Source organism: Ostrea edulis, chromosome 4, assembly GCF_947568905.1.
Source record: "Ostrea edulis chromosome 4, xbOstEdul1.1, whole genome shotgun sequence".
NCBI classification, from domain to species: Eukaryota; Metazoa; Mollusca; class Bivalvia; order Ostreida; family Ostreidae; genus Ostrea; species Ostrea edulis.
In genome coordinates this window covers 12,692,225-12,719,516 of record NC_079167.1, presented here as the reverse complement: position 1 = coordinate 12,719,516, position 27,292 = coordinate 12,692,225, and the positions used below count along the sequence as shown (strand labels likewise).

The window sequence follows — 27,292 nt, the reverse complement described above, 5'->3', positions numbered from 1 at the left end:
ACATGCTCAAATCTATACGGCTCCACACTTAACTATTTGTGACTTGTCATGTCTACAGTGCTGTAGATGAAATAAACTGGAACCGACGGTTTGACGTCATAAATTAAACTTCAATGTCTGCTATCTTATCGACAAGTAATTTAAGGTTGATCGATCCACATGTGATGTCATAGGTTTTTGCAAAATCTTTATTAAATTAAATTTTTCGCATGATTGAAATATATCTTTCAGAGGAATTTTATTCACTGAATAAAATAAAAAAAATTGGTAAACTTTTGATACTGAAAAAGCTTTTATTTTCCATAATTAATCAATTATTTATGATTTTAAAAGTGTTGTCAAGGGCAATAACTCCTATACTGGAATTTCCTCTACTGCATGTATATGACACAATGATTTCACTAATATCCACAATGAATTTTTATATATCTATGAATTATCAGATTTCGTAAACTGTTGACATTTAAAATACGTCATTTCAATAAGTTTTTATTAATTTTTATCATTCTGTATAAAGAAAATGTGCGATTTTTTTTATGTTGATATATGCTTCTGTTTTTGTATGTCTGACATCTTTAAAAGGGTGGCAACATACACATTTTCTTTGGTTATTGGTTAGATTAAACTATATTGAGTGGAAATTTATACAGTTTTTCCACTTTTAACCATTAATATTGATAAGTCACATGAGGATCGACCCACCTTAAGATATATGATAGATTAATATTGATTTAATCGTTAAGCAAAGATTTTCTTTGTTAAAGACCATCATTTACGATATCAGTAAGTAATACTTTATTCATAAAAGCAACAATGTGGTTGCCTTTCCCTTTAAGTGAATGTAAACAAGCAGAATATTAACCTAGTGAACTGAGTTGGGGAAGTTAAACATCTTATCGCAGAGCTCTTAAAAGCAAGAACCACAAAACTTTGGAAATTAGTGAATATTCCGTTATATCTGTTTGGAAGATTGATTGATTGTATGTTGTTTAAAGTCCCTCTCCAAAATCTTTTACTCATATGGAGACGACACCATTGCCGTTGAAGGGCTGCAAAATTTAGGCATGTGCTCGGCGCTTATGGCCTTTGAGCAGGGAGGGATCTTTCGTGCCACAACTGCTGTGACACGGGACCTCGATTTTTGTGGTCTCATCCAAAGGACCGCCTGCATGTAGTCGCCTCTTACTACAAGCAAGGGGTACTAAGGGCCTATTCTAACTCGGATCATCACGGGACTGTTTGGAGGAAATATATTCAATGGGGGGAATGTGGAAAATATACCACGAGTTGGTAGACCTCGAAAGTTGTCGCACTGAGACGAAAACTTTGTTATTTTGGCGGTCAAAAGCAACAGATACAGGACAGTAAACGATATTACACAAAAGTGGATTTAAATGAAGGAAAATGTCGAACAGAAACTGTTCATTTATGTACAGTCCACATATTTCATAGAAATAAAGGACATCACAGAAACGTCGTACGAAAACGCACAAAGATTTATTTTGAATTTTTAAACATAAAATCATGCATGTGCTTTAGTTATGATATTACAGCTAGGAGATAATGAATTTGTTTAAAATGTGACGTTGCTTTCGTGCTTATATTTTGCCACAATTTATGACGTTATAAGTGTAACGTAAAGTGACACCAGTACCGTGCGCTTAGTGAAGGTTATTCCTGAAGTTAATCGGAGAAAGCGATTACCTTGGTGTTTAGGGAAACGACGTCTGACAGTGGAACAGTATAGGCAGAATATCATATTTTCTGATGAAAGTCAAGTTGTTATTGGAGATAAACACAGGGTTTATGTCTGGAGAAAAGCAAATGAGGCGTACATGTATCCACCCCAGTGCATGTGCCCTCCACGTAAACGTCGCATTGCAGATATGGTGTGGGATGCATCACTTACATACATGTATGATGGTGTAAGGACTTTGTGTCTTGTTGATGGCGGTGACATAATTAAACTGCTCAAAAGTATATTGACATACTTGACGAACATTTGTGGTCAGTTATAGCGAGACAATTTCTCAACAAACCTTATCTATTTCAAGATGACAACGCACCCGTGGACAGGACCAGGACTACGTGTGAATATAAACAAAACAACAACATTCCTTCCATTACATGGCCGGCGCAGTCCCCGGACATTATTATGATTGAAAATATGTGGTTGAAAATAAAACGTTCACTTCAAAACACGGCCAGAGACATCACCAAACGAGATGAATTTTTTAACGCAATACTTGACATATATGGCAAAACATCGCCCCAGAGTACATGTATGTAAAAAAAAACCTATACTTATCAATTCCCCGTCGAATTCAGGACTAGGTTGTAGTAAGATCCAAAGGTCAACTCACAAAGTATTAAGAATAGTAAGTCAGTTTTTCATACTTTTTATTGATTGCCTATTTTGAAGTGGCTCCTTGTTTACAGTCGCGGCGGCGGTCTAGAGGTAGAACGTTCGTCCCGCATGCGGAAGGTCGAGGTTCGAATCCCGGTCGTGACAGACTTATCGTTAAAATAGGTAGTGACAGTTCCATCGCCAAACGCTTAGCATCGGGCGTGAATGTCACGGGTCCTTGGAGATTACCTTAAAAACGGATATCCCGTGTCACAGGAGGTGTGGCTCGCTAAAGAACCCTCACTGCTCAATGGCCGTAAGCGCCGAGCATAGGCCAAATTTAAAGTCCTTCACCGGTATTGGTGACGTCTCCATTTGAGTGAAAAATTCTCTCGAGGGACGTTAAACACTCAAAGTCAATAAAAGCGTGCAATCGATGTCGCCGGCACTTTATTAGAAAATAAGCTATACCAAATCATATATTTTGTGTGCTATACATTCATGGACCCATAGCCTCCCTAGGCATGGTATACTTTTTATTTCCCCTTTACTTATAAACTTGGTAGGAAGCGTAGATACCCTAATTTTGTAACGTACGTGACTGTCGCCGACTCAATTTTTAAAATTGAACAAGCAAATATAAAAATCTGAGAGCGTGTTTTTAAATTTTCTTTGCGTTAATATCATTTGTATTTCCTAAATTTTCATTCAATAAAAGTTAAACAACTTTTGCGTATGATTTTAAGCAGTGGTGTACAATGTATATATTACTCCATGTCGCCAGATTATATTTTGTGATCATAGGGTCAATTAAACACCCAATGTATGGACAAAGATTTCGTATTATCTTTATGTTTTTGATCTATTTTGGCGCTAAAATATTCAAAAACTGTGGCAAAATATTCACCAAGCGATATTTGGATGTGGCATTGAGAAGAAGTCATCATATTCTCAAAATTTTGCATTCTGATTTTAGAAATGTAACATACGATACAATAAACTTTTTAAGAAAACGTATTTGCAGAGCAAATGTTACCCCTTTTATGAAAATCTCGTAGTGTACAGAGAATGAAAATATAAACATTTCTTTTGCAGAAGTCATTGGTTGGTCTGAAATTTGACAAACGTGTCAAGATGTAACATTCGTGATGTAACATTCGTTACCGAGAAATTAATTAAAGGGAATGATAGAACAATTTCCGGCGTATTTTTGCTCTCTCTCTCTCTCTCTCTGCATGGTGTTGTATACGACATGAACGTCTACTATGAACATTTGAGTTTGAAAGTCAATACGTGTTAAACTTTGAGAATTAGGATTAATTTTCTCTTACGGTAAGTACTGTTACAACAACTGCAATGTTTGATATACAATATTGATTAAGCAGATGGAATGTTTTGGTCTGAATTTGTTCTTCTGATATCAAAGAATGTATATCGTATTCCAAATATCTCGAAATTCTTCTGGTGTAAGAATTACATTGAGTAGAATGCTGGTAACATACGTTACTCAAAGTAACGTATGCTACTTAATGAAATGCTTGATTAGACATCAAATATTGAACTACATATTGACAAAATATAATCATTAATGATATGTTTGTTGAATATCAACTATGTTATGAAGAAACAAATGTGTTATTGTTCCCGTATTCACTAGCATATACAGATATCCTCTGCAAGAAATACAGGCCATGTTTTCCTCTGCTACTGTCCTATTTATGATACATGTAACTATGCAACTCTACATTTATCAATTTGCTAGAATTCAGCATCTTTTCATAATATATCTTAGAAATGAAGGGACTAATCTCTGATGATTGTTCTATGCAATCTTATAGAGAAATCATTCAAAAATATTTTATCTGAGTGTAACACATGTTACCAGAAATTCCGTTACGTAATATTATTCTACTTGTTTTTAATTTTTTATTTATTTTTTTCAGAAATGGCGCTTGCGAGAGTAGAAGTACAGAATAACTACCATGAAAAAAATGTATTAAAACATAAGAACCATGAAAAAAATGTTTTAGAAATAATATAATATTCTCCCCTTGTGGCAATACTGAAAAGGTAGAATGTCTGTATAGACGGTGAAAATAAAGGTTTAACTACCGGTCAAAGGCTACCATAATGATACATGTAAGTTTTGTCTCTCAAAATACTTATAAGCAACTGGTCATTTGAGTAATTTTGTATGACCTTTGACCTTGTGACTTGGAATCCAATGGGGGTCATCTATTCATAAGGGGCACCAGTGTTTCAAGGTTGATGTCTATCAAGGAAAGATTTCTCAACGGACAATAGCGTATGTCCAGAGTAGTTTAACCGTTGTCCTTTTGACCTCAAAATTAATAGGGGACATCTATGTCTTAAGGTTCACGTTAAATATTCATTCATAACGCCGCGTGGTGGATTATACTGACAGTTTCTATGGAAAGGTATTCCAAAATAAGCAACAAAAACATAAGATTCGGTATACATTTAATCAAAATGTTGGGAAATTAAACATTTTCTTTATATTATTATTGTAAACAGATTGTTAGAAATGGGTACATATGATTCTTTCCATTTTTTGAATAGAAATGATGTGTTTATAGTAATGAAAGGAAAAATAAGAAACATACGTTACTTTCATTGTTTATTATAACAAAGAGCAATCCAGGTTTCAAAATATGTGTCTGTTATTTCTATAAGAATCATTGGCATTTATATAGCGAAACATCAATCTATCACTTTTGTTTTAATCGCACATTTATTGCAAATTAATAAATTCAGAAGAAAAGACACATTTGGTAAAAAATTTTGCTTGTCTACGTTATATTTCTATTAAAATTGGTATTTCCATTGAATTAAGTGATGTCGTTATGATTTTGCAACATCAATCGTAAAGAATAACTGATGGTGACATCGTTTTGGCATAATATTTTCATGGATGTACTGTTATGTAAGTGTTGAAACATACGTTACATAATTATAGCGCTACTTCATTTACATACAAAAAAGCTATCGTTCTATATCTATTGCTAGTCTTTTGTTTTTATGTTTCATACATATTGAACTGTTCGAGAATATTTGTTAATTAATTTTATTTTTTGCCATTTCAAAGATATTGAAAGTGATATCTAGTCGTTTATTTTGCGTTCTTAAAATCTTATTGCTGACTTTTACAGCAGATAATTTCTTGTTGTGTTAATTAAATATTTTCTTTGAAAACCTGTATTTATTGTCTTTCGCAAATTAGAAAAATATATGCTCAGTCAATTCCAATACAAGTTATGGAATAATACATGGAAAATTAATGTTTATCTTACATATTATCATGTCAAGGACTCAGTAACGAAGGTTACATGTGAGAAAAATCTCGAAAAATATACCATACTTTGACCGACTGTAAAAAAAAATCTGTCATACTTAACTTGAAACAATTTGAGGTGAGTGTTCAACAGATATTTACCATTAATAAACGCATGTTACCATATATATTTTGAATGGTCGATAAACTATGATTTTGAAACCCTCAATTGCACGCTTTTATTGACTTTGGGTGTAAAAAAGTGACAATCAACGGTCGCCATTTTGAAAAATCTCTATGGCGCTGTGCATAGTTTTATGATTGATTGAATATTGTTTAACGTCCCTCTCGGGAATCTTTCACTCATGAATGTGGACTGAGACGTCACCATTGCCGGTGAAGGGCTGCAAAATTTAGGCCTGTGCTCAGCGCTTACGGCCTTTGAGCAGGGAGGGATCTTTATCGTGCCACACCTGCTGTGACACGGGACCTCAGTTTTTGCAGTCTCACCCGAAGGACCGCCCCATTTAGTCGCCTCTTACGACAAGCAAGGGGTACTGAGGACCTATTCTAACCCAGATCCCCATGGGGCTTTGTAAGGTATAGTATGTCAAGGTTATACCAGAAAAACGATGCTAATTTTTAGACGAGAGATAAAAAAAAAAACACACACACCAAAATACCTACACCCCCCCCTCCAAAACCGTACAAACAATTTTCAATTGGATCTACTTTACAACATCATGCCAACGTCTTAAATTGGTCCAACGTTCAGCTAACGTCTTAAAGACGTCATTTGCCTGCTGGGATTCTTGTCGCTTCGCTCGCAAAACTCAGAGGTTGTTGTTTACATTGTAGACCTTTATCAGGTTGGGGACACTTCCCCTTTAGGGGGGGGGGGGGGTGTCTTCTCGCTAAAACGCAATTATCTATCCCTCTTCAACGAGAGTAATCAGTACTTGTAGGCCTATATCCTGTGTAATCCGAACAGTATACCTATTCGTATTTCACGTGGAAAATAAACAGTGCTAAGATGTCCGATGCTACTGCAAATATATGAAGCAAAGGTACTCACGATTTACATTGAATTTCAGCCTCCTTCTCTCTTACGCAACAATCAATATAAAATTTCTTTAATGTCAGTTTTATAGAGGCAGTCTGCGCCACGTTGAGTGTGTGTCGCACTTATATTTTATATTCAGCATTGCATGGAATTTGTCATCATTTTCAACCAAAACTAAGACACCTGGCCCCAGGATCATGAAACATCTTAAGCTTAAGTCAAAATCTGAATTATTGTGATGAAATGATTGAGAAGTCGATCATTCCAAAATAAAATTGCTATTCAATATTGTTTCATTGAATTTCTGGTGTATGCAAATTAAGAGTTTCATTTCAAAAGTAATGAATGTTTTACATGTGATTGAAATTTTGACTTAAGTCTGAGTTTGTTACATGATCCTGGGGCCTGTTTATGTATGGAGGGTAATCGTGTTCAAAAATCCAAGCATGTAAACTTGTTAATCGAAACATGCAACGTCACAGAATTTTGTGATGTACGTTCATACTACCCATGCCGTCCTCTTTGTCTCCGTTTGTGTGCAAACGACCTCTGGCGGAAGTTTGATGTACGTTAACCTACACAATACAAGACACTAGAGGCCGATTAGATGTAAGGTACCGAGATCTGCCGAAGTTTGCCGAATGGATACAAGAGTGAGAATCCTTCACAAATATGACAGATAGTGATTTGGAGTGATTAAGTTTAAAAAAAAAAATTTAAAAATTGGTAATTCGTACCATTATGGATTCAAATATCGTAAACAGTTCCAACACGAAAAATAATAATATGATTACTGCAAGAACTCGATTAAAATACAAAATCAACGCAACCAATTAATAAACAAATGAATCTCGCACTGAAATCATCAATCCTAAAGATGAGTGGAAGAATAGTCTAGGAAAAAGATAACAGTACTACGAAGTTTTCAAGGTCAATGGTTTTTCCCCCTTTTTTAAAAACACTTTTTATAAGGTCAAACACGTTAAAGCCGCACTCAGTTGAAACTCTAATTATTATCAGAACATAGAAAGCTATATGAATCCGTACTTATAAATATTTCTAATAATGTTTTATCATAGTCTAAAAGTCTAAAGATGATATACTAGTTTTCAAGGTCAATACGTTTTTCTTTTCTTTTCTTTTTTCCCCTTCCCTTTTTAAAGGTCAAATGAATAAAAGCCGCAATCTTGAGACCAGAATAGGAAAAAGAGAGAGAGCTATATAAATCCGAACTTGTAATGATTTCTAATACTGAGTAATGTTTTAACATAATTTCGAAGTTTTGAAGGTCAAACAATTGTCGCAATTTTGGGAATACTCATTATGGCTAAAATAAGGAATTCAAGGTCAGAGACTTGCAACGAGGGGGATTCTGTGTATTTACATGATCAATCATACAACAGAGAATATCTCATCAGGTGAGTACTGACGATTAGGTTGTGGAAACTGACTAAGCAAAGGATTTATCCTATATTCATGGGCTTGAAATCATTCAAATTGTTCATTCCACCTGAACGGAATGATTTCAAACGATGCATCCAGGATTTTCCTGTACTCTTTCTCTCTGCATCGGCCCATGTTGGGTTATGATCAATAACAACCTCTTGCATGTCTTGCCAAACGTTAACTTCTTTGTTGAAGTGTTGTCCTATGACTTGGTGATGCGTTTGGTTTAAATATGATAGTTGATCGGTGGTTGTTAGTTCTAAGTTCCGTGTTGGCCCAACTCTTGATTTTGTATTCCTTAAAAAGGTAGGAGTTATGAGATTGGTCACTTTTGGTTATCTTCACTTTTTCATAGCCTTTGAGACTAATGGTACTTTTCATTAATACTCAAATGCCCGATAAGGCATGTGGGTCTCTTAATTTGTTATAATCATAGACTTTTGAAATCGTAGAAACGACTTTTGAAATTCGATTAATCGTAGAAACGATTGACTAAATCGCACAAACGACTTTTTAAAAAATCGTAAAAACGATATGCTAAATCGTACAGACGACTTTTTATATCGTTTCTGTGATTTACAAAATTGTAGAAACGACTTTTTATATCGTTTTTACCATTTATTAAATCGTACAAACGATTTATATATATATATATATATATATATATATATATATATATATATATATATATATATATATATATATATATATCTGTGTGTGTGTGTATTTCTGTTGGGTTAAAATTGCACGAATACGCTGTCGTACAAACTGAACATAGGAATGAATCAGGATAGGTACGAGTTGATTAAATCTTTTTACTGGTTCGTCGGAAAGGACCAGTTTAATAGGCAACACCGGCTGACGATACTTCTTGTATTCTTATGTAGATATTATGTGTTTATGAATTTTGATAGGATGCGAATCAAAACTGCATTTAAACTGTTCTTGTTATGTTTTGTTTTCGTGTTCATCGCTATTTTCATTTCGATGATATTATTTAGTGGTGAGGTAGGTAGAGAAACGTGTACTTTCACTATCACTTAGACCTGTGCAGCAGTGTATTGCTCGAATTTTCTCTTTGAATTCTCAAGTGATTTATAATCGCGAGTATATAGAATTCTTTGTTTGCATTAAATGATGTGTTTGATTTTTGTTTTTACTGTCAGCAGTTTGTGTAAATTATATAGGCTAGATCAAAACTATCTATGTTATGTTTATAATTTACTTCCCCTGTGCCACTGTATATATTTCAGGATTTTGATGGTGGCAACAGTATTTTCCAATCATTTTATGAAGGTAAACTTTTCTAAATTCACTCTAATGGTTTTCTTATTTACTTAGTATTTTGGAGGAGGTATCTATGTGTAATTAATGTAATTACATGAACAGATCCAGCCGAATTAAATCCAGATGAGGAGAAAAGAAAATCGCAAGAAAGAATAACCGAGCCTATAATACTATGGTGGACTCCATTTACTGGTGAACCTGGAAAATACAAGAAGTGTGGAAACGTCAAGTGTTTTTTCACAGTCAATAGGCATTACAGGAATAACCCTCAGACAAAGGTATGTTACATTTTAAAATATATATTGTGATGATAAGATGGGTTTGATCACTATAGGTAGACTTGCTCAAGTCTCTGTGCTGTTTTTATTACTTTATCATTTCGTCCAAATGTCTGCTCTCTACCATACAGATGTAACTAAACACTGGTGACTATGTTTGGCATTATTTAAAAGTGTTAAAGAGAGCACTGATTATTAAACATAGAGACTTGAGGAAGTCTACACTGTTGGTAGACACTTGACTAGAGATTCAGGGACCTGGATTCGAATCTAGGCTTGATCTGTTGCATGTTCTCCCTTCCTGTTACATTTGGTGTTCTAGAATATGAACTGTTTGCCAGGGGATATATATTCTGGGTTAATATTGTCTTCACTTCAGAATGTGAATTAAGACAGGAGGGTAATATGTGACGGTCAAATACTGGTGCAATAGATAGTTCAGTTGATAGAGCACTTAATTAATTATTCGGGGTGGAGGGGGGGGTGTAGATTCAAGTTGCAGTATGGTCTGTTGTTGATTGGCTTTAACCAATAAATTGATTGCATGATGGTTAGTACATGTCATTTGCAACAAATTCATATTAATGCTAATTACTTTGCATGCAATATTTTAGAAACTATAAAAAAAAAATTATACGAAATTTCTTTCTCATGCATTATTTAAAGTTGTTTTTCTCCCAAAATTGCAGGTGTTTATGTTTTATGGAACAGATTTTAAATATTTTGATTTACCACTTCCAAGAAAACCACATCATGAGTGGGCCCTTCTTCACGAGGAATCTCCAAAAAACAATTTCATATTATCCTTTGAAGATGTTGTGACATTATTCAACCACACCAGCACATTTAGGAGAGAATCTGATTACCCCATTACAACACAGTACATAGACAGTGCAGCCTGGTTATTCAGCTCCATGTTCCATCTGTCAGCCAAAGAAAAGACAGAGCAATCCAAATCCCTAAATTTATCCCCCATGATTTATGCACACAGTGATTGTGGTACCCCATCAGACAGAGATGGCTACATACATAAATTGATGAAATACATAAATATTGATTCATATGGTTCATGCCTTCACAACAAAAATTTACCAGACCAGTAAGTGAGATTGACTTTGCATGTGTAATCAGATTTCTAAGCACTTAGAAGAAGCAAAATTGCCTCATTATATATCTTGATACACTTATTGATCATGGCAACATTGGTTTTTAGCTAAAGTCATGCAGCCAGCCATGTCAGCTTAGTTTACATGTACATATTTATTAATAATTTAATGCCCATGTAGTAGTTTGAATTGTGTAATAAATGATTTTGAATGAATAGTTTTATATGATGAAGTTTTATATCTTCTTTCTACAGTCTCAGGGATCCATTGAAAGGCATGTTTCATGATGATTTCTATAAACTCATATCCAAATATAAGTTTGCTGCTGCAATGGAAAATGGAATATGTAATGACTATGTGACAGAGAAACTGTGGCGACCTCTGTTTGTAGGAACAATTCCCATTGTCATGGGTTCTCCAACAATCAAAGTAAGTGTGTTTCTTTACATACTTGCTCAGATATCAAGGCAATATGATTCACTAAACACCATTCATAACAGTAAATCTGTTCGATTAGAATATCATATTTTGAACATTAATAAACCACATAAGTACAAGCATTCAATTATGTGAAATGCAGTTTTCTTCTCTTTTTTTTCCCCTTATTAACATTAGGTTTTCCTGTGTAGTTTTGAGTGTATTGGACTAGTAAACAGCATTAATGAGACCATAAACAGTTTTGCTTGTTTTATTAAAAAATCAATATGAAGATTTTGCACAGCTGCAAGCATAACGTTAGTTTTCATTTCACATCTATATCATATATCATAACAGTGATATCAATTTACATTCAACAGGATTTACTCCCTTCCAATAAATCTGCTATCATTGTGGATGACTTTGATTCTGTGGAGGATCTGGCAAAATATCTCAAATTTTTGGATGAGAATGATGAGGAATATGACAAATATTTTGAATGGAAGAAAACAGGAATAACAAATCAACATTTACTGAATATTCTGAAAGAAAGAGAATGGTCAATTAATGACTATAACAGCAATAATGCAATTAACTTTATCGATGGATTTGAATGTTTTGTTTGTAAACGAATTCATGAAAATATTCAACGAGAGAAAAAAGGGGGAAAAAAGTTAAAATTTCAGGCAACTGTTGATCATTATGGTTGCCCAGCACCTTCTAAATTTGATGAAAATGGAAAAAGGACTTTAAAGAATGATGACTGGGATTATGAATATCTTCACAGTAAATATTATGCTAAAGCTTTAAGGTATCATCTAGAAATGAATAAAAATATTGATCGCAATAGCATAGCCAGTACTGCGAATCGGTTCAGAGCAGCAGGGGATCTCAGGTGACAATGAATGTTAAATAGTTTTCTCTGTTTTTGTTTCAAAAATCATTATTTAGATCTAGTCTCTTTTATCTATTTTCTTGATTTTTTTTTTTATAACAAAAAGTTAAATCAAAGAAGAATGTTAAAGAGTTTTGTTCACTGTCCTGTTTACAATGTAATAGAGTTTCTTTTTATTTATACAAGAGGCCTCTTAACTCTGGACATTTTACTTTTACAATTTTGTTGGACTCATATAGTGTAGGAATTTATTTCTTATTTGTTATTTCCATGTAATATGCAGGTCAGACAAACTTTTATACTTCTTTCAGTATTCATTAATTGTTATGGAACTGATTTCACTTGGGTCATATTTGGCCATGTAACTTTTTAAAGAAAAATTTGATATTGGGTTTTCAGTTTTAGAAACACTTGATCACTCACACCAAGATATATACATGTGTATGTGATGGCGTGACTGCTATATTATTTGCGCTGTGGTTAAAATTAAAAGTCAGAATGCAAGATTTTCATTCAAAATACAAAAAATGTAAGATACTTTACCAATATTTTGAATAGGTCACAACCTGCAATCCTTGTTAGTGCACCTCTAGTGAGCTTTTCTTATCACCTTTTGTCTGGTGTTTGTTAACTTTTAATATTGTTTACTTCTTCAGAACCAAAAGGTTAATTTAAATCAAATTTGCCTCAATGCATGCTTGGGTATAAAAGAAGATTCAAGTTTGTTCAAATAAAGTGCCACACCCTTTTTAAAGTGGAGATTAGTAAGAGTTAGTGAAAATTTTGTGGCATCTTTTAAAATTGTTTGCCTCAAGAACCATAGGGCCAAATTCAATCAAACTTGACACAAACCATCCTTTGTTAATGGGGATTCAAGTTTGTTCAAGTGAAGGGCCATGTTTCCTCCAAAAGGGAGATAATTTTTAAAAATGCAAAAATAGGGTGGGATCATTTAGAATTCTGCTTTTTAAGAACCACAGGGCCAAAAAGTTAAAATTTACATGAAAGCCTCCTGACATAAGATATATTAAAAAAATTTCAAGTCATGGCCCCCAAGGGTTAGAATGGGGCCACAATAGGGTATCAAATTTTTTGTACATGTGGATATATAGGGGATGTCTTCTCATGAATAATAGGGCCATGGTTAGTCATATTAATATGCAAAAATCCCCAGGTAGTGCAGATTCAAGTTTGTCCAAATTGTGGTCCCTGGGAGTAGAATGGGGCCACAATAGAGGATCAAACTTTTACATGGGAATCTAGCAAAAAATCTTAAGGACAGCAGGGCTATGGTTAGTCATACTAGTATTTAAGCATCCTTAGGTAGTGCATATTTAAGTTTGCTCAAATTGTGGCCCCCGGAAGTATGGTAGGGCCACAATAGGGGATCAAAGTTTTACACATGGGAATCTTTAAAAATCTTCATCTCATTAATTGATATACAAGCATCCCTACATATATGTAGTGCAGGTTCAGTTTTATTCAAATCATAACCCCCAGGGGTATGGTTGTGCCACGATAGCGGAGCAGAGTTTTACATAAGAATTTATAGGAAAACATCTTTAAAATTCTTCAGCTCAACAACAACAGGGCCATGGTTAGTGATATCGATATGCAAGCATCTACAGGTAGTCTAAATTCATGTTTGTTCACATCAGGAACCGTGAGGTTAGGGTGGGGCCACAATAGGAGGTCAAAGTTTTATATGGGAATATACATGAAATTAATAAAAAAAAAATAATTCTTTTCAAGAGTAGTAAGGTCGCAGTAAATCATATTGAAATGCAAATGCCTCCAAGAGTGTAGGGGGGGGGGGTATTGTTTTTGCCCTGTCTGTCCAAAACTTTAAGCTCACTCATAACTTTTGATTGGTGAATGATATGAAACTCGTATTTTGTATGTTCATTACTTGCGACAAGACCATTTTTTGGGATACCAAAGTTATTGACATTGGAGTTTGACCTACTTTTGAAAAAAACCTAATCAATAACCTATTCAATATTTTTAAGGTTGAGCTTTCATATTTTGTATATGAATATCATATGGCTAGACCTTATATATCACTAATGTTATGATCTTAATGTGACCTTGACCTTTTCCAGAACAGCAAGGTCATATTGGTATTGAGACATCCCCATGTTGTGGGAATTCGTGACCATTTGGGGCTAGGTTTTGGGCCACAATATGGGGACAAAATTGTCATAGTATTAAAGATATAAAAAAATCTTTTAAGATTAACAGCGGAACAACAGCAGAACCATGGTGAGTGGTGACTCAGGTGAGCGATGTGGTCCATGGGCCTCTTGTTAAGACGTACATTGACCGCTATGGATGTTTATTAATCGTGAAATTGTTTTATTTTATATTAGGCGTGTTTGTGTGTCACAAATTTACATCCTTTGTGTTATATATATATATATACTTGCTGGTTACAAGTTTTCATTCTAAATGACACGTGATGAAGAAATGCTTTATAATAGCGTCTCTACCAGGCCATTTTCTGTATAAAGTAACCTACATGTCTTGTAAGTCTTTCTAAATCCAGTAGAATTGCTTCGCATTGTAAAATTGTAGTAGAATTTCACAGATCCAATGTTTAAATCCGCAATCCTTTTTTTATATGCTTAATATATTTATTTATTATTGTTTTTATATTTTGGAGTATTTCATAAATTGAAATGCATTACGTGCATATATCTAGTCAGAGTGTGTACGTCAAGTTAAATGTGTTTCAGTGTAATATGTAATAACCTTAAATTTGCACGTATACCTGAAAGCAATAAACTGTAACTGACGGTTGGTTGTATACTGTTTAACGTCAATTTTTTACTCATATGGAGACGTCACCATTGCCGGTGAAGGCCTATGCTCAGCGTTCATGGTTTCTGAGCAGGAAGGGATCTTTATCGTGCCACACCTGTTATGACACAGGACCTCGGTTTTTTGCGGTCTCATCCGAAGGACCGCCCCCTTTTAGTCGCCTCTTACGATAAGCAAGGGGTACCGAGACCTGGATCCCATGTAACTGACGGCGAATAAATTTAAAAAAGAACAAATAGAAGAACATATTTGGGATTGACTGTATATAATCAGAGTAGATCTGAAGTAATAAACCCGTCAAATCTGCAGAAAAATGTCCATTAATGAATTATTTTCTTCCTGACATTAATTCTGTTCGTAATCTCCGATGTGCATGAACTTCAGAGGTCACTAGTTGGGGAAATACGGAAGAGAGACACCGATTTGTAAACAATGTATCCAATATGCCAATTTAATAAAAAACCAACCAGTTATCAAAATTTAATTTTAGTGGCACATTTGCGTAATTATTACTTCCTTACACTTATGATACGTTACAGTCATTCATGACACAATGCAAAGGAAATGTATAGTTAGGCCTACTCACGTCAGTTTCCACCCGATTATGTTCGGCAATCATTGTTCCCTTGTCCAAGTAAACTACGATTGCATCCGAGATTCTGACAGTTGATTAGTAACACTCGTAATAGGTATACTCTCAAGCAATATTTTGCTGAATTTTCATCCGATCTTGGGGATTGTATATTTAGTTATACCGATAGGTGTTAATTGGTGCATACTTGGGTTGTTGAAAAATATACCGTCAGCCACAGATTGTATTGCTGTGGTTTGCATTTTTAAAATGATTGTGAAAATGCACGAGATGTGTGTACATGTATGTATCAATGACTGTATAAATTTGTGAAAATTAATTTATATGCATGCTTGTATGTAATATTTCTTCTTCACTTTCTTATTCAAATTGTTCTATATTGACATCGTAATTGGTTATAATTTACATGTGTATCATACAAACTTCACTGGGATATGAGGTGGGTGGTCATGTGATTAAATCTTGTAAAATATGCTTTTGAGTAGATTTGAAAATGTATCGCACCGCTCCATTTTTTAAAAAATGATATGGTTATTTTTTATTCATATATAGATGTATATATATATAAAATTATTATTATTTACATGTGTATCATATACATATAACATATAACACTGGGGCTGGTATTTATATTTTAAATCTTATTATACATATTATAATGAGCAATGCAATATCCTTTAATGAGCAATACAATTTCCTTATATAATATGCACTGTGTTGTCATTATATCAAGGTTGTACGATTTTATACTGTTATATGGGGTATGTCTATTCGTCCATGCTTCCAATGATGGTGACTTTTAAAAAAATATATGCACATTAGGATGTAATAACATTAGATGTTAAAAGTGAAGTTTAATCCACTTTACAGTTACATGTACCATAAGAAATATAGTATTACAGATATAAAAAAAAAAAAAAAACAACCAACAACAACACCCCCCCCCCCCCCAAAAAAAAACCCCGTCTTTTTCTTTACGTCATTGACATCGTAGATCATAATTTTATTTTGCCAAATGAATTCCAATTGATTTTACCCTTCAATTCAGTAAGTCAATTAAAAGCGCGATTGATTGATTGTAGGCTATATTGTTTAACGTCCCTCTGGAGAATTTTTCACTCATATGGACACGTCACAATTAATTACCGGTGCAAAACTGAGGTCTGTCCTCGGCACTTACGGTCTTTGAGCAGGGAGGGATCTATATCGTGCCACACCTGCTGTGACACGTGATCTGTTTTTGCAATCTTATACGAAGGACCGCGCCTCATTTAGTCGCCTCTTACTACAAGCAAGAGCTACTGAGGACCTATTGTAGCCCGGATCCCCACGGTATATGAAAAGCTCGACAAAAAGGTTTTTCAACAAGAACTTCAAGATAAAGTAGGGCATCTTAGGAGGAATGAGACGCTGCAATTTTTTGTACAGATGAAAATTGCAGCAAACTATAATCACGGTTTTCAATATTTGCCTAAAGAATGCAATAAAGGTGGCTCATTACTCCAACTTTTAAATCTTATGAAGTATGATTTCACCATCGGAAGTGTTATAAAAGCTCTGTATTATTGTATATGAATTTTTGGTGTTTTTCCTCCGAAATGATCAAAAAGTTCTTAAAGATTTTAGAGTCCAGTTTTCGCTGTGCTTTGATGCAGTATATGAATACCTTATGAAACATGTCTAAAAGACTCGGAAAGACGTTCTAATTTTTAAATGAAAAAATATTTTTGAAAATTAGAAACTTTATGAGTAATTTTAAATCTACGGCTAAAATATTCTAAACAATATCAAATTGAAAAACGATATATTGGACAAATATAGTTTAAAAAGAAATCGAAATGGCCAAAATTCAGAAATATTGCCATCGTCGGAAACCCACGGTTGATTACGCTTCGTTCCTCTCTCCATCATCCGTGGGTCCATTCATTCCTACTCACTCGTTCTCACGGACCCCTTGATATACCAGAGGTGGGATCAGGTGGAACAAGCATCCCCCGCCGACCGGCCACACCCGCCGCGAGCCCCACATCCCGATCAGGCAAACGGAACCACCCGCAGTAAAAACCAGTGCGCCAAGAACGGCCCAACAACCCACAGGGGCTAAGCTCGTTTTGGGCCCGAACTCTGTGATACCATAAATATAGAAAGGGGTCTAACTCTGACACAGATAAAAAACTAACCACTCGCTTCATATGCCTAAAAAATCTTAAACTAGGCAAGCTATACGTGATTTGTTGTTTTCCTTGCATAGATTAATGTTTTAACTACTTGCATGCCAAATTTCAAGTCACTGGTTCTTGAAATAACAAAGATATACGTCATCGTTTTCTCGATTTCACTTGTTTATTTTTACTAGGACATTTACCGGTCCAGGTCACGGAGTCGTTTCTCGCCTATGACAGCAGCGAAATTCAGACTAGCATGGAAGATTTCGGACCTGTCAATTAAAATTTCACATCAATTATACGCTACTTACTTCCTCATACTTTAATAATGTTCTTCGTGTAGACGTTACACGACTTATTTTTCCTCAGCATCATCAACTGTTGAAATCTGGCATGCAAGTAGTTAAAACATTAACCTATGCAAGGAAAACAACAAATCACGCATAGCTTGCCTAGTTTAAGATTTTTTAGGCATTTGAAGCGAGTGGTTAGTTTTTTATCTGTGTCAGAGTTAGACCCCTTTCTATATTTATGGTATCACAGAGTTCGGGTCCAAAACGGGCTTAGCCCCTGTGCAACAACCGACACGAAACACGCGAGACAGCACCCGACCCAATGATAGGTTGCATTGGCAAACTGAATCGCTATAACGACCACAGAACCCGCTAAATGCTGTTGCCAAACGAGACCGCCTGAACCTCTGCACCACCAACCTGTCTGCCAACAGCCTGCCTCGACTCAAAAACTGACCATATGCAGAACAAGCTCTTGCGCATCGAATCAGCTGAGAGATGCAAACACCTTACGCAGGTGACAATGGAATATTGCTACATAAATATGGGAAGTTGACGACGAAGAAGCTGAAATCACCCCGCCTGCTACAAAGCCGAGTTGCCAGCTTGCCACCAACATCCACCCTCAACAAAACATCCAAGCACGAAGCAGAAGCGGACGACTCTGCGGGCACCCAGAGCCCACTGGGACACACCGAACCGACACATGAATGAAAATTATTATTGTTAATAGACAATACATCATCGATATATCTAAATGTCGAAATGAAGGCCACAGCAAGAGATTTTTTCTTCTCACGCAGAAGTCCCTGAATAAATTCTGCTTCATAGGAATATAAAAACAGGTCAGCTTATAATCAAAGGAGCACAATTCCTGCCCATGGGAATTCCAACAGACTGTTGGAAGACCTGATCACCAAATACCACGAAGATATTATCGATGAGGAACTCCAGCAATTTTTTTATTTCAACTTAAGGGTATTTGTGCGTGGAATCAGAGTGGCGTTTAACAAAGTGATTTTTAGGATGACTGATCAATAGATAGGAATATTTGCGTTTTCCATTGTTGCTGAAGAAGCAACTGTCTATGATGTCAAAAAGTTTAGTCTTTAATTTGTCGTGAGGAATGGTCGTGGATGTGGTTGAGAAGTCATATGTTTTAATGCTGTTGGTTTGAGAAAAGTTTTATGAGTTTCAGTTTATCAAAAGTTCTTTAGATTTTTTTAGAATCCACATTTGATTTACACCATTTCTGGCATATGTACTCGCACAATACGTTTGAAGTTTCTTCTTCACAGCTGTTAATATTTTCGTGAGGAGCAATGATAGGGCTTGGTAGAACATTTACTTGGTCCAGCAATGCATCTTTGTAAGTTTTTTTTTTAACTTTAGGAATCCAGTATAGGTACGGTAACTCATTCATCCGACCCATTGACTGGGATATTTAATGTGTCTAAAACTGAAGCATGGTTTTGAAGAATTTCGTCTTTTGAAAGGGCAGTTGGAGTGTAGGTACGATTACCAAAAGTGGAAGTAATGCCAAGTTCGTTTAAAATACAGTTGTAATAATGAGCCTTACAAACGAAGACAATGTTGTTACAAGCTTTGTCAGCTGGAACCAAAACATATTCCTGTAACCTATCTAATTCATCTATCACTTCGGGTTTACTCAACACAGAAGGATAGATGGTACGTACTTTTGTTGTAATATGTCTAATGCGGGATTTTGATAATCCTCTTATACTTTATTTCATTCTGACATTGTATCAAGTTCTTCTTTTTCATATTTAGCCCATCGTCTGGCATAATCCTCGACATAATTCATAATAGAAATGAAGTTCTGTCGTCAATTGAAAGAACGAAGCTTTCTGTAATTAGGACATTTTAGAATAAGTGATTTGAGGTCCTCATTTTCAACTATATCAACATCACCAGTAATGACATGCCCAGCTGAACTTAATTTGGTTGAGAAAAGATGAAGAACACGTAGGTGGATTAAGTATAAGCTGCTCTATGTCTAGGCACTGCAAGTTTGTTTATAATTGAAAAGTTTGGATGCAATAGTAGAAGTATATTTGTTGGAAATACTGGGTGCAGACCCGAACTTGAAATACGTTGGAATACACGACTGAACTTTTTTTATTACGAAGAATATTGCTTATGTTGACGGGATCTGTTCCTTTGTTTGTAGATTTGAGCTTAAGGAACTGGCTGCACGATTTGGAAGGAATATCACCCATGACCCGCGGTGGTTTAAAGAACTTGTGATTGGCAACATCCATAATCATAGAGTTCAGTCTATATATTCAGGTGTTGAAAAATCCAAGTATAGGCTAACTGTGGCTTTTTAACATCATTTATACTTGGTCTTTTATATAAACTATGTCCATGACTGCGTTATTTTCCCGTAATTCTGTATAAACAGGGCAAACTAAAATAAAATGGTGTTCATCTTCAACATTATTCACACAAAACGTGCATCTATTTGCTAAGATTATAGTAGAATATCTACCGGTATCAGTCCACAGTACACATATCGCCTTACTAAAAACTTGTAAAAGTTAGAAGTTATAACTCCACAATGAATGTATTACATTTACAGACAACATGTAAGAGTTAAAAGTCACGATTAGTCCACAATACACATATTGCCTCACAGACAACATTTCAAACTTAAATCTGACTGCAATGCTGACATAGATATAAGACCTTATCATTCACAGACCTAGAATGATAAGATATTTCCGTGCCCTTAACCTAATCTAACTAATCTAGAAAGGGTTGAAACTTCTTATCATATAATGTGATCTCTTTTAAAAGCTTTTGAGATGCGAATTAACAACGTATTTAGATGTTTTTTGCTGTATTTCTTCGCCATGTTTACTGCTCTGCTCATTCTGGTGTTGGTATTAGGATATGACGTAAGTGCTTTCAATGTGGTGATCGCTGTATGATTAAGAATCCAGTTTGACTGCACCTTGATTAACATTGGATGAGGAATGATTTGATTTATTATTGTATTTAGGAGCAGCAAAGTCTTGTCGTGAAACATTATCAACCCTTTAAAGGTTAGAAATGATAACGGGAAAACACATACACTGGCAGACCGATCAAAATGAAAATTCTGGTATTAACTCAATGTCTATGATGCATTCTGTATATCATTTTCCATCTTTTGCTATCCGATATATATCTGGTAGTATACGGTAGGAGTATTTCTTAAATGCAAACGTGTAATTGTTTAGAACCAGAAAGAGATTTGGAAACAAATGGGAACTCGAATAGAAAGAAAGAAATAACAGACACGATAAAATCAGAAGTCACAACAAAACACAGAGAACCAGAAAAGACAGGAACCAGAGAACCAGATATCACAGACAATAAGATGTCAGACACGACAGACGACATCAAACCGGAAATCACAGACCCCATCATACTGTGGTGGACGGACGGCAACGATCAGCCAGATGTTTACAGGGAATGGGGAGGTGATAGATGCCTTATCACCGGAAACAGAAATCACACTAGTAATCCGCTCACCAAGGTTTGCAAAATAAGAACAATCTAGAATATTCCTAAAGAAAGTTCAAGTACATGTATAGTGTTGTTACCCTGCTGGTCCGTACATCTGCTTGTATGTCTCTCACACTTTTTTGTCCTCTCGACTTTTTAAGGTGGCAAAATGAATTGTTCTTGCGTATGATTTAACATATCTTGTATGTACTGTAAGATTTTAGAATTAGGTTCGGGAAATCAGATTAAGACCCAATTAGCGGTGAATTTTTGTATATGTATGTCACTGGAGGTTGTGGTACAGACCGTTGACTAGCTAGTGACTGGGGAGTGTTGTAGACTAGTTAGAGATTGGGGCGTGTTGTAGACTAGTTAGTGATTGGGGCGTGTTGTAGACTAGCTAGTGATTGGGGCGTGGTGTAGACTAGTTAGTGATTAGGGCGTGTTGTAGACTAGCTAGTGATTGGGGCGTGGTGTAGACTAGTTAGTGATTGGGGTGTGGTGTAGACTAGCTAGTGATTGGGGCGTGTTGTAGACTAGTTAGTGATTGGGGTGTGGTGTAGACTAGCTAGTGATTGGGACGTGGTGTAGACTAGTCAGTGATTGGGGCGTAGTGTAGACTACTTAGTGATTGGGGCGTGATATAGACTAACCAGTGATTGGGGCGTGGTGTAAACTAGCTAGTGATTGGGGCGTGGTGCAGACTGTAGACTACCTAGAGATTGGGGCGTGGTGTATACTAGTTAGTGATTGGGGCGTGGTGTAGACTAGCTAATGATTGGGGCGTGGTACAGACTGTAGACTAGCCAGTTATTGGGGCGTGGTACAAACTGCAGAATAGCTAGAAATTGTCGCGTGGTGTAGACTAGTTAGTGATTGGGGCGTGGTGTAGATTAGTTAGTGATTGGGGCGTGGTGTAGACTAGTTAGTGATTGGGGTGTGGTGTAGACTAGTTAGTGATTGGGGTGTGGTACTGACTGTAGAATAGCTAGTGATTGGGGCGTGGTGTAGACTAGTTAGTGATTGTCACGTGGTGTAGACTAGTTAGTGATTGGGGCGTGGTGTAGACTAGTTAGTGATTGGGGCGTGTTGTAGACTAGCCAGTGATTGGGGTATGGTACAGACTTTAGACTAGCCAGTGATTATGGCGTTCGTTTTGCAACCGGGAGGTTCTCGGTTCTTCAGACATCAATCATTGTTGATAAAGTTAGGTTTAGGGTTGGACATTGGGTTATTGTATAAAGTACTAAATCTAGGGTTAAGTACATGATTATTCATGTAGGTATACCTTGGGGTTAGCACTTGGAACATGGTTATTCGTGTAGTTATGCCTGTGGATTAGAACTTTGGTTTCTTTCATGCTTAAACATCTTTCAATGTTGTATAACGAATTATGCCATAAGTCAATTCTAAATGTCTAATCTGTACGTGGTTCAAATTTATATACATCTGTTAAAACAATTTCGTGGACTTGGACGCAATATTGTAATAAGATTATGATTATAAACTTGAACTGTATCAAAACTGTTTTGTAATTTCTAACATTAGGTCTTCATGTTTTATGGGACAACTTTCGAATATCATGACTTACCATTGCCCAGAAAACCGCATCATGAGTGGGCATTGATACATGACGAATCTCCAAAGAACAACTTTCTCTTTTCGTTTGAGGAAGTGATGACTTTGTTCAATCATACCAGCACGTTTCGACGAGAATCCGACTACCCGCTCGTCATGCAGTTGTTAGAGAGCAGCGAATGGCTCTCCAGTACAAAACACCTACTGTCCGTGAAAGAGAAAAGACAGCATGCTCAAAGGCTGAACTTAGCCCCTGTGATTTTTACGAACAGTGACTGTACGACAGCCTCGGACAGAGATGGGTACATAACAAAACTGATGAAACACATTCAAGTCGACTCCTATGGATTATGTCTACATAACAGAGATTTACCAGAACAGTGAGTAGGGTTATGATATGGAGTTATCCAAATACCCACACTAGTTATTCAAAACACTTGATATTGTAGGGTAAATAAGGTGAAACGGAATATCCGTTTTCAAAGTCATATCTGAAAGACCCGCGACATTTCTAACTGTCGATCATGTGGCGAAGGAACAGTCAATACTTATATTAGTTTTGATGCGGCCATTGTACGAAGCGAAGCTCGAAGTCAAGACCTAACAGGCACTAAGCGAACACTCTAACCGTTTAGCTACCGCAACCGGTCGTAGAACATTCCACTCGGCTTTCATAAACATTTCATTCTGTGGTTTGTATATCAAAAATTATATCATTAGTATTTTACAGCTTACGGGATCCATTAGGTGGGATGTTTCACAAGGAGTTTTACGAACTTATTGCAAAGTATAAGTTTGCAATCGCTTTCGAGAACGGCATTTGTGTGGACTATGTGACGGAAAAATTCTGGAGACCACTTCATGTCGGAACGATACCTATCGTAATGGGGTCACCAAAAATCAAAGTATGCTATTCTAAAACGGCCCTTACTGTAGCAAAGATCTTTTAAAAGTTCTATTTACTTTTACAAAAAGCACAAGTGAGAAAATTAACATTTTAAAATTGTTCCATGCCTTTTAAATTCTTTTGCTCTGTCTAAGGACGATATTTCTTCTATGTAAAGCTTATACGATACCAATTGATGCACCAGATGCGCATTTCGACAAATAATGTCTCTTCAGTGATGCTCAACCGAAATGTTTGAAATCCGAAATAACAATAAACTTTTAAGAGCTATTTTAGGGAAAAACAGAGTGCCAAAAAACTGACTGAAATGACTGACCCGAGGTAATCTGTAGATGTACCGTATATACTACATCTCTCTCACTAGAAAGAAATATAATAACTTGGTTTTTCATTGAACTAAAGGACACAGATTTCAGTCATTCCAGATACATTTGTTTATCCAATAAGTACCCATTCATGTTCTGGCTATTTCATAATACCAGTAGCACCGTTTCTTTCCGTATGGTGTTATGATTAGTGGGAGGGGTAGATATATGTATGTCAGGTAGGTGTACTAGGGAGTTCATAATCGTACATGGGACGTTTGTCAAGCAGAAATCAATCATAAAGTCTGTTTACTTCGGTTGGGATATGCACTGTTTGGAATTTAATGGAAATAGAGAGCTCAAGGAATGTCTTATTTGTATTCTTACTAGATCAGAAAACAGTTAACTGTATCAACATATGTAGATCGTCTCTTAGTTTGCATTAACACGCATTTTTAGCCGAGTTGCAACGAAGTTGAACTCGGCTATTGGTTTGGTGATGCGGGCGGGCGGGCGTCAATAATTGCTTTCCGGATGATAACTCAAAAGGTTTACAATCTTATCAAATGAAACTTCGCGATATTGTTGGGTACCAGGTAAGGAAGACCCCCTATTAATTTTAGAGGAAAATGGTCAAAGGTCAAGGTCACAGTGACCGAAAATACAATGAAAATTTCAGAAAATTTTGGTTTCCAGATGATAACTCAGAAAGTTTAAATCCGAATTAAATGATACTTAAAGATATTGTTATGTACTAGGTAAGGAAGACCCCTATTGATTTTGGAGAAAATAGGTCAAAGGTCAAGGTCACAGTGACCGAAAATAGATTTAAAATTCCAACAAAAAAATTGGTTTCAGGAGGATAAGTCGCAAATTCTTAATTATACCCCCGCGAACGAAGTTCAGGGGGGTATATAGGAATCACTCTGTCTGTCTGTCTGTCCGTCAGTCTGTCTGTGCAGATTCGTGTCTGGGCCATAACTTCTTTGTTCTTTGACATAGGCATACCATATTTGACACATGAGTGTATCACCATGAGACAATGTGTCGGGTACTTCATGACCTTCATATCACCTTGACTTAAGGTCAAAATTAAAGGTTTTTACAATGGATTTGTGTCAGGGCCATGACTTCTTTGTTCTTTGACATACATATATGTAGGCATACCATATTTGACACATGAGTATATCACCATAAGACGATGTGTCGGGTACCTTCATGACCTCTATATGACCTTGAACTTTGACCTCAAGGTCAAAATTGGTTATAGGGTTTTGACATAGTCATACCATAAGACATGGGCGTATCACAATGAGACTATGTGTCATGTACATTCATGACCTCTTTATGAGCTTGACATTTGATCTCAAGGTCAAAATTATGAGTTTATACCATGGATTTGTGTTCGGACTATATCTTCCATTTTTTTCTACAAAGACATACCATATTTTTACACTCAGGAAAGAGGTCATTTATACATATTAACAACACCCTTTGGGAGAATGGGGTAAGCGGGGGGTATTCTTAGTGAGCATTGCTCACAATACCTCTTGTTTGAATCAAATGAAACTTGGATATATTGTTGGATACCAGCAAAGCAAGGCCCCTATTGATTTTGGAGAAAAGGCTCAAAGGTCAAGGTCACAGTGACCGAAAATAGATTGAAAACTTCAGACAAATATGGTTTCTGGACAGTAGTTCGAAAAGTTTAAAACTGAAATTAGTTTTTCACAATTATAAATATGCCACATCATTCCTGACTTTACAATGTATCCCATGCAATTCGGCTCATGCACCCCTGGGTGCATATATTGATTTTTCACAGTTGAATCCTTGTTACATAACAGTTCTCTTTGTCACAGGAATTAATCCCATCCAATAAATCGGCCATTATTGTGGATGATTACGATCGCGTGAAAGACCTTGCTCAGTATCTAAAACACCTTGACCAAAATGACGAAGAATATGAAAAATATTTCGAATGGAAGGAAACAGGAATAAGTAACCAGTATTTATTGAAGCTGCTAAAAGAACGGGAGTGGGTTTCTGATTATTTTTACTCGAGTGATCCCGAGGCTATAAATTTTTACGAGGGTTTTGAACGTTTTGTCTGCAGACGAATCCACGAAAATATAAGGAGGGAGACAGAAGGAAAGGCAAAATTAAAATTTCAAGCGAATGTAGAACATTATGGATGTCCTGCGCCAGTTATGGTGGACGATAACGGCCGTAGAACGTTGCAAAGTGACACATTGACCGAGAGCTATACTATGAACAAGTATATAGCGAAAGTCCTAAGACATCATATAGATCTAAACTTAACAGTCGATCGTCACAGTATTCTCAGAGCAGTGGAGCAAATTAGACACGTCGACAGCAAAGCTGATGTAAGGTGATCACGCTTCAAGTATCTCAAAAAGTACTCGTGACAAACTGTTATTGTGATTTAAATTGTTTATTTGTGTATATTTCATTGTGTAATTAAAGTTCATGTTGCGGAAGTCTCAAACATTTTGCTTTTCTATAGACTTTATAACATATATTTCTATAATGTGACGCTTACCAGATTCCTAGCTTTCCATACATGCATGTACAGAACTAATGACTATCTCAAAACAATTTTAATTTAGTTGAGTAAAATCTGACAGATTCGAACATTTTGAACATTCTTGTGAGTTTACTTCTTGATACAATATTTTGACTGTCATCTGTTTACTCTGAGAATATTATATGCATATAGCATATATGGTGTGCAATTCTTCGTATAATCGCTAGCTGTGGTCACACACAATGCATTACCTAAGTATGTATGCATCAAATCATTATTATGGAACGTAATTATTATAACATTTATGTTTAAAGCGTATATATGTTATTTACCCTATTGGGGACCTCGCAGAACTTTACCCCGTTGGGGGCCTCAAGTTTGGTAGCCAATCACTGGCTTGGATAGGCACACGATAGCTTGTGTTTTGCACACGTTAGCCT

At 35.9% G+C, this 27,292-nt stretch overlaps 2 protein-coding genes across 2 annotated transcripts; both read left to right on the top strand.

Annotated features, from left to right (window-relative positions):
• The first annotated feature begins 8,952 nt into the window (after nt 1-8,952).
• Nucleotides 8,953-14,935, top strand: LOC125670804 (alpha-(1,3)-fucosyltransferase 10-like). Its single transcript, XM_048906192.2, has 6 exons — nt 8,953-9,156; nt 9,402-9,444; nt 9,538-9,713; nt 10,403-10,812; nt 11,074-11,248; nt 11,617-14,935. Exons 1-6 carry the CDS (start codon nt 9,049-9,051, stop codon nt 12,133-12,135), a joined length of 1,431 nt encoding a protein of 476 aa, XP_048762149.2. The 5' UTR covers nt 8,953-9,048; the 3' UTR covers nt 12,136-14,935.
• Nucleotides 14,936-20,544: 5,609 nt separating this feature from the next.
• Nucleotides 20,545-27,292, top strand: LOC125670369 (alpha-(1,3)-fucosyltransferase 10-like). Its single transcript, XM_048905483.2, has 6 exons — nt 20,545-20,922; nt 21,027-21,069; nt 21,247-21,545; nt 23,063-23,472; nt 23,823-23,997; nt 26,167-27,292. Exons 1-6 carry the CDS (start codon nt 20,830-20,832, stop codon nt 26,698-26,700), a joined length of 1,554 nt encoding a protein of 517 aa, XP_048761440.2. The 5' UTR covers nt 20,545-20,829; the 3' UTR covers nt 26,701-27,292.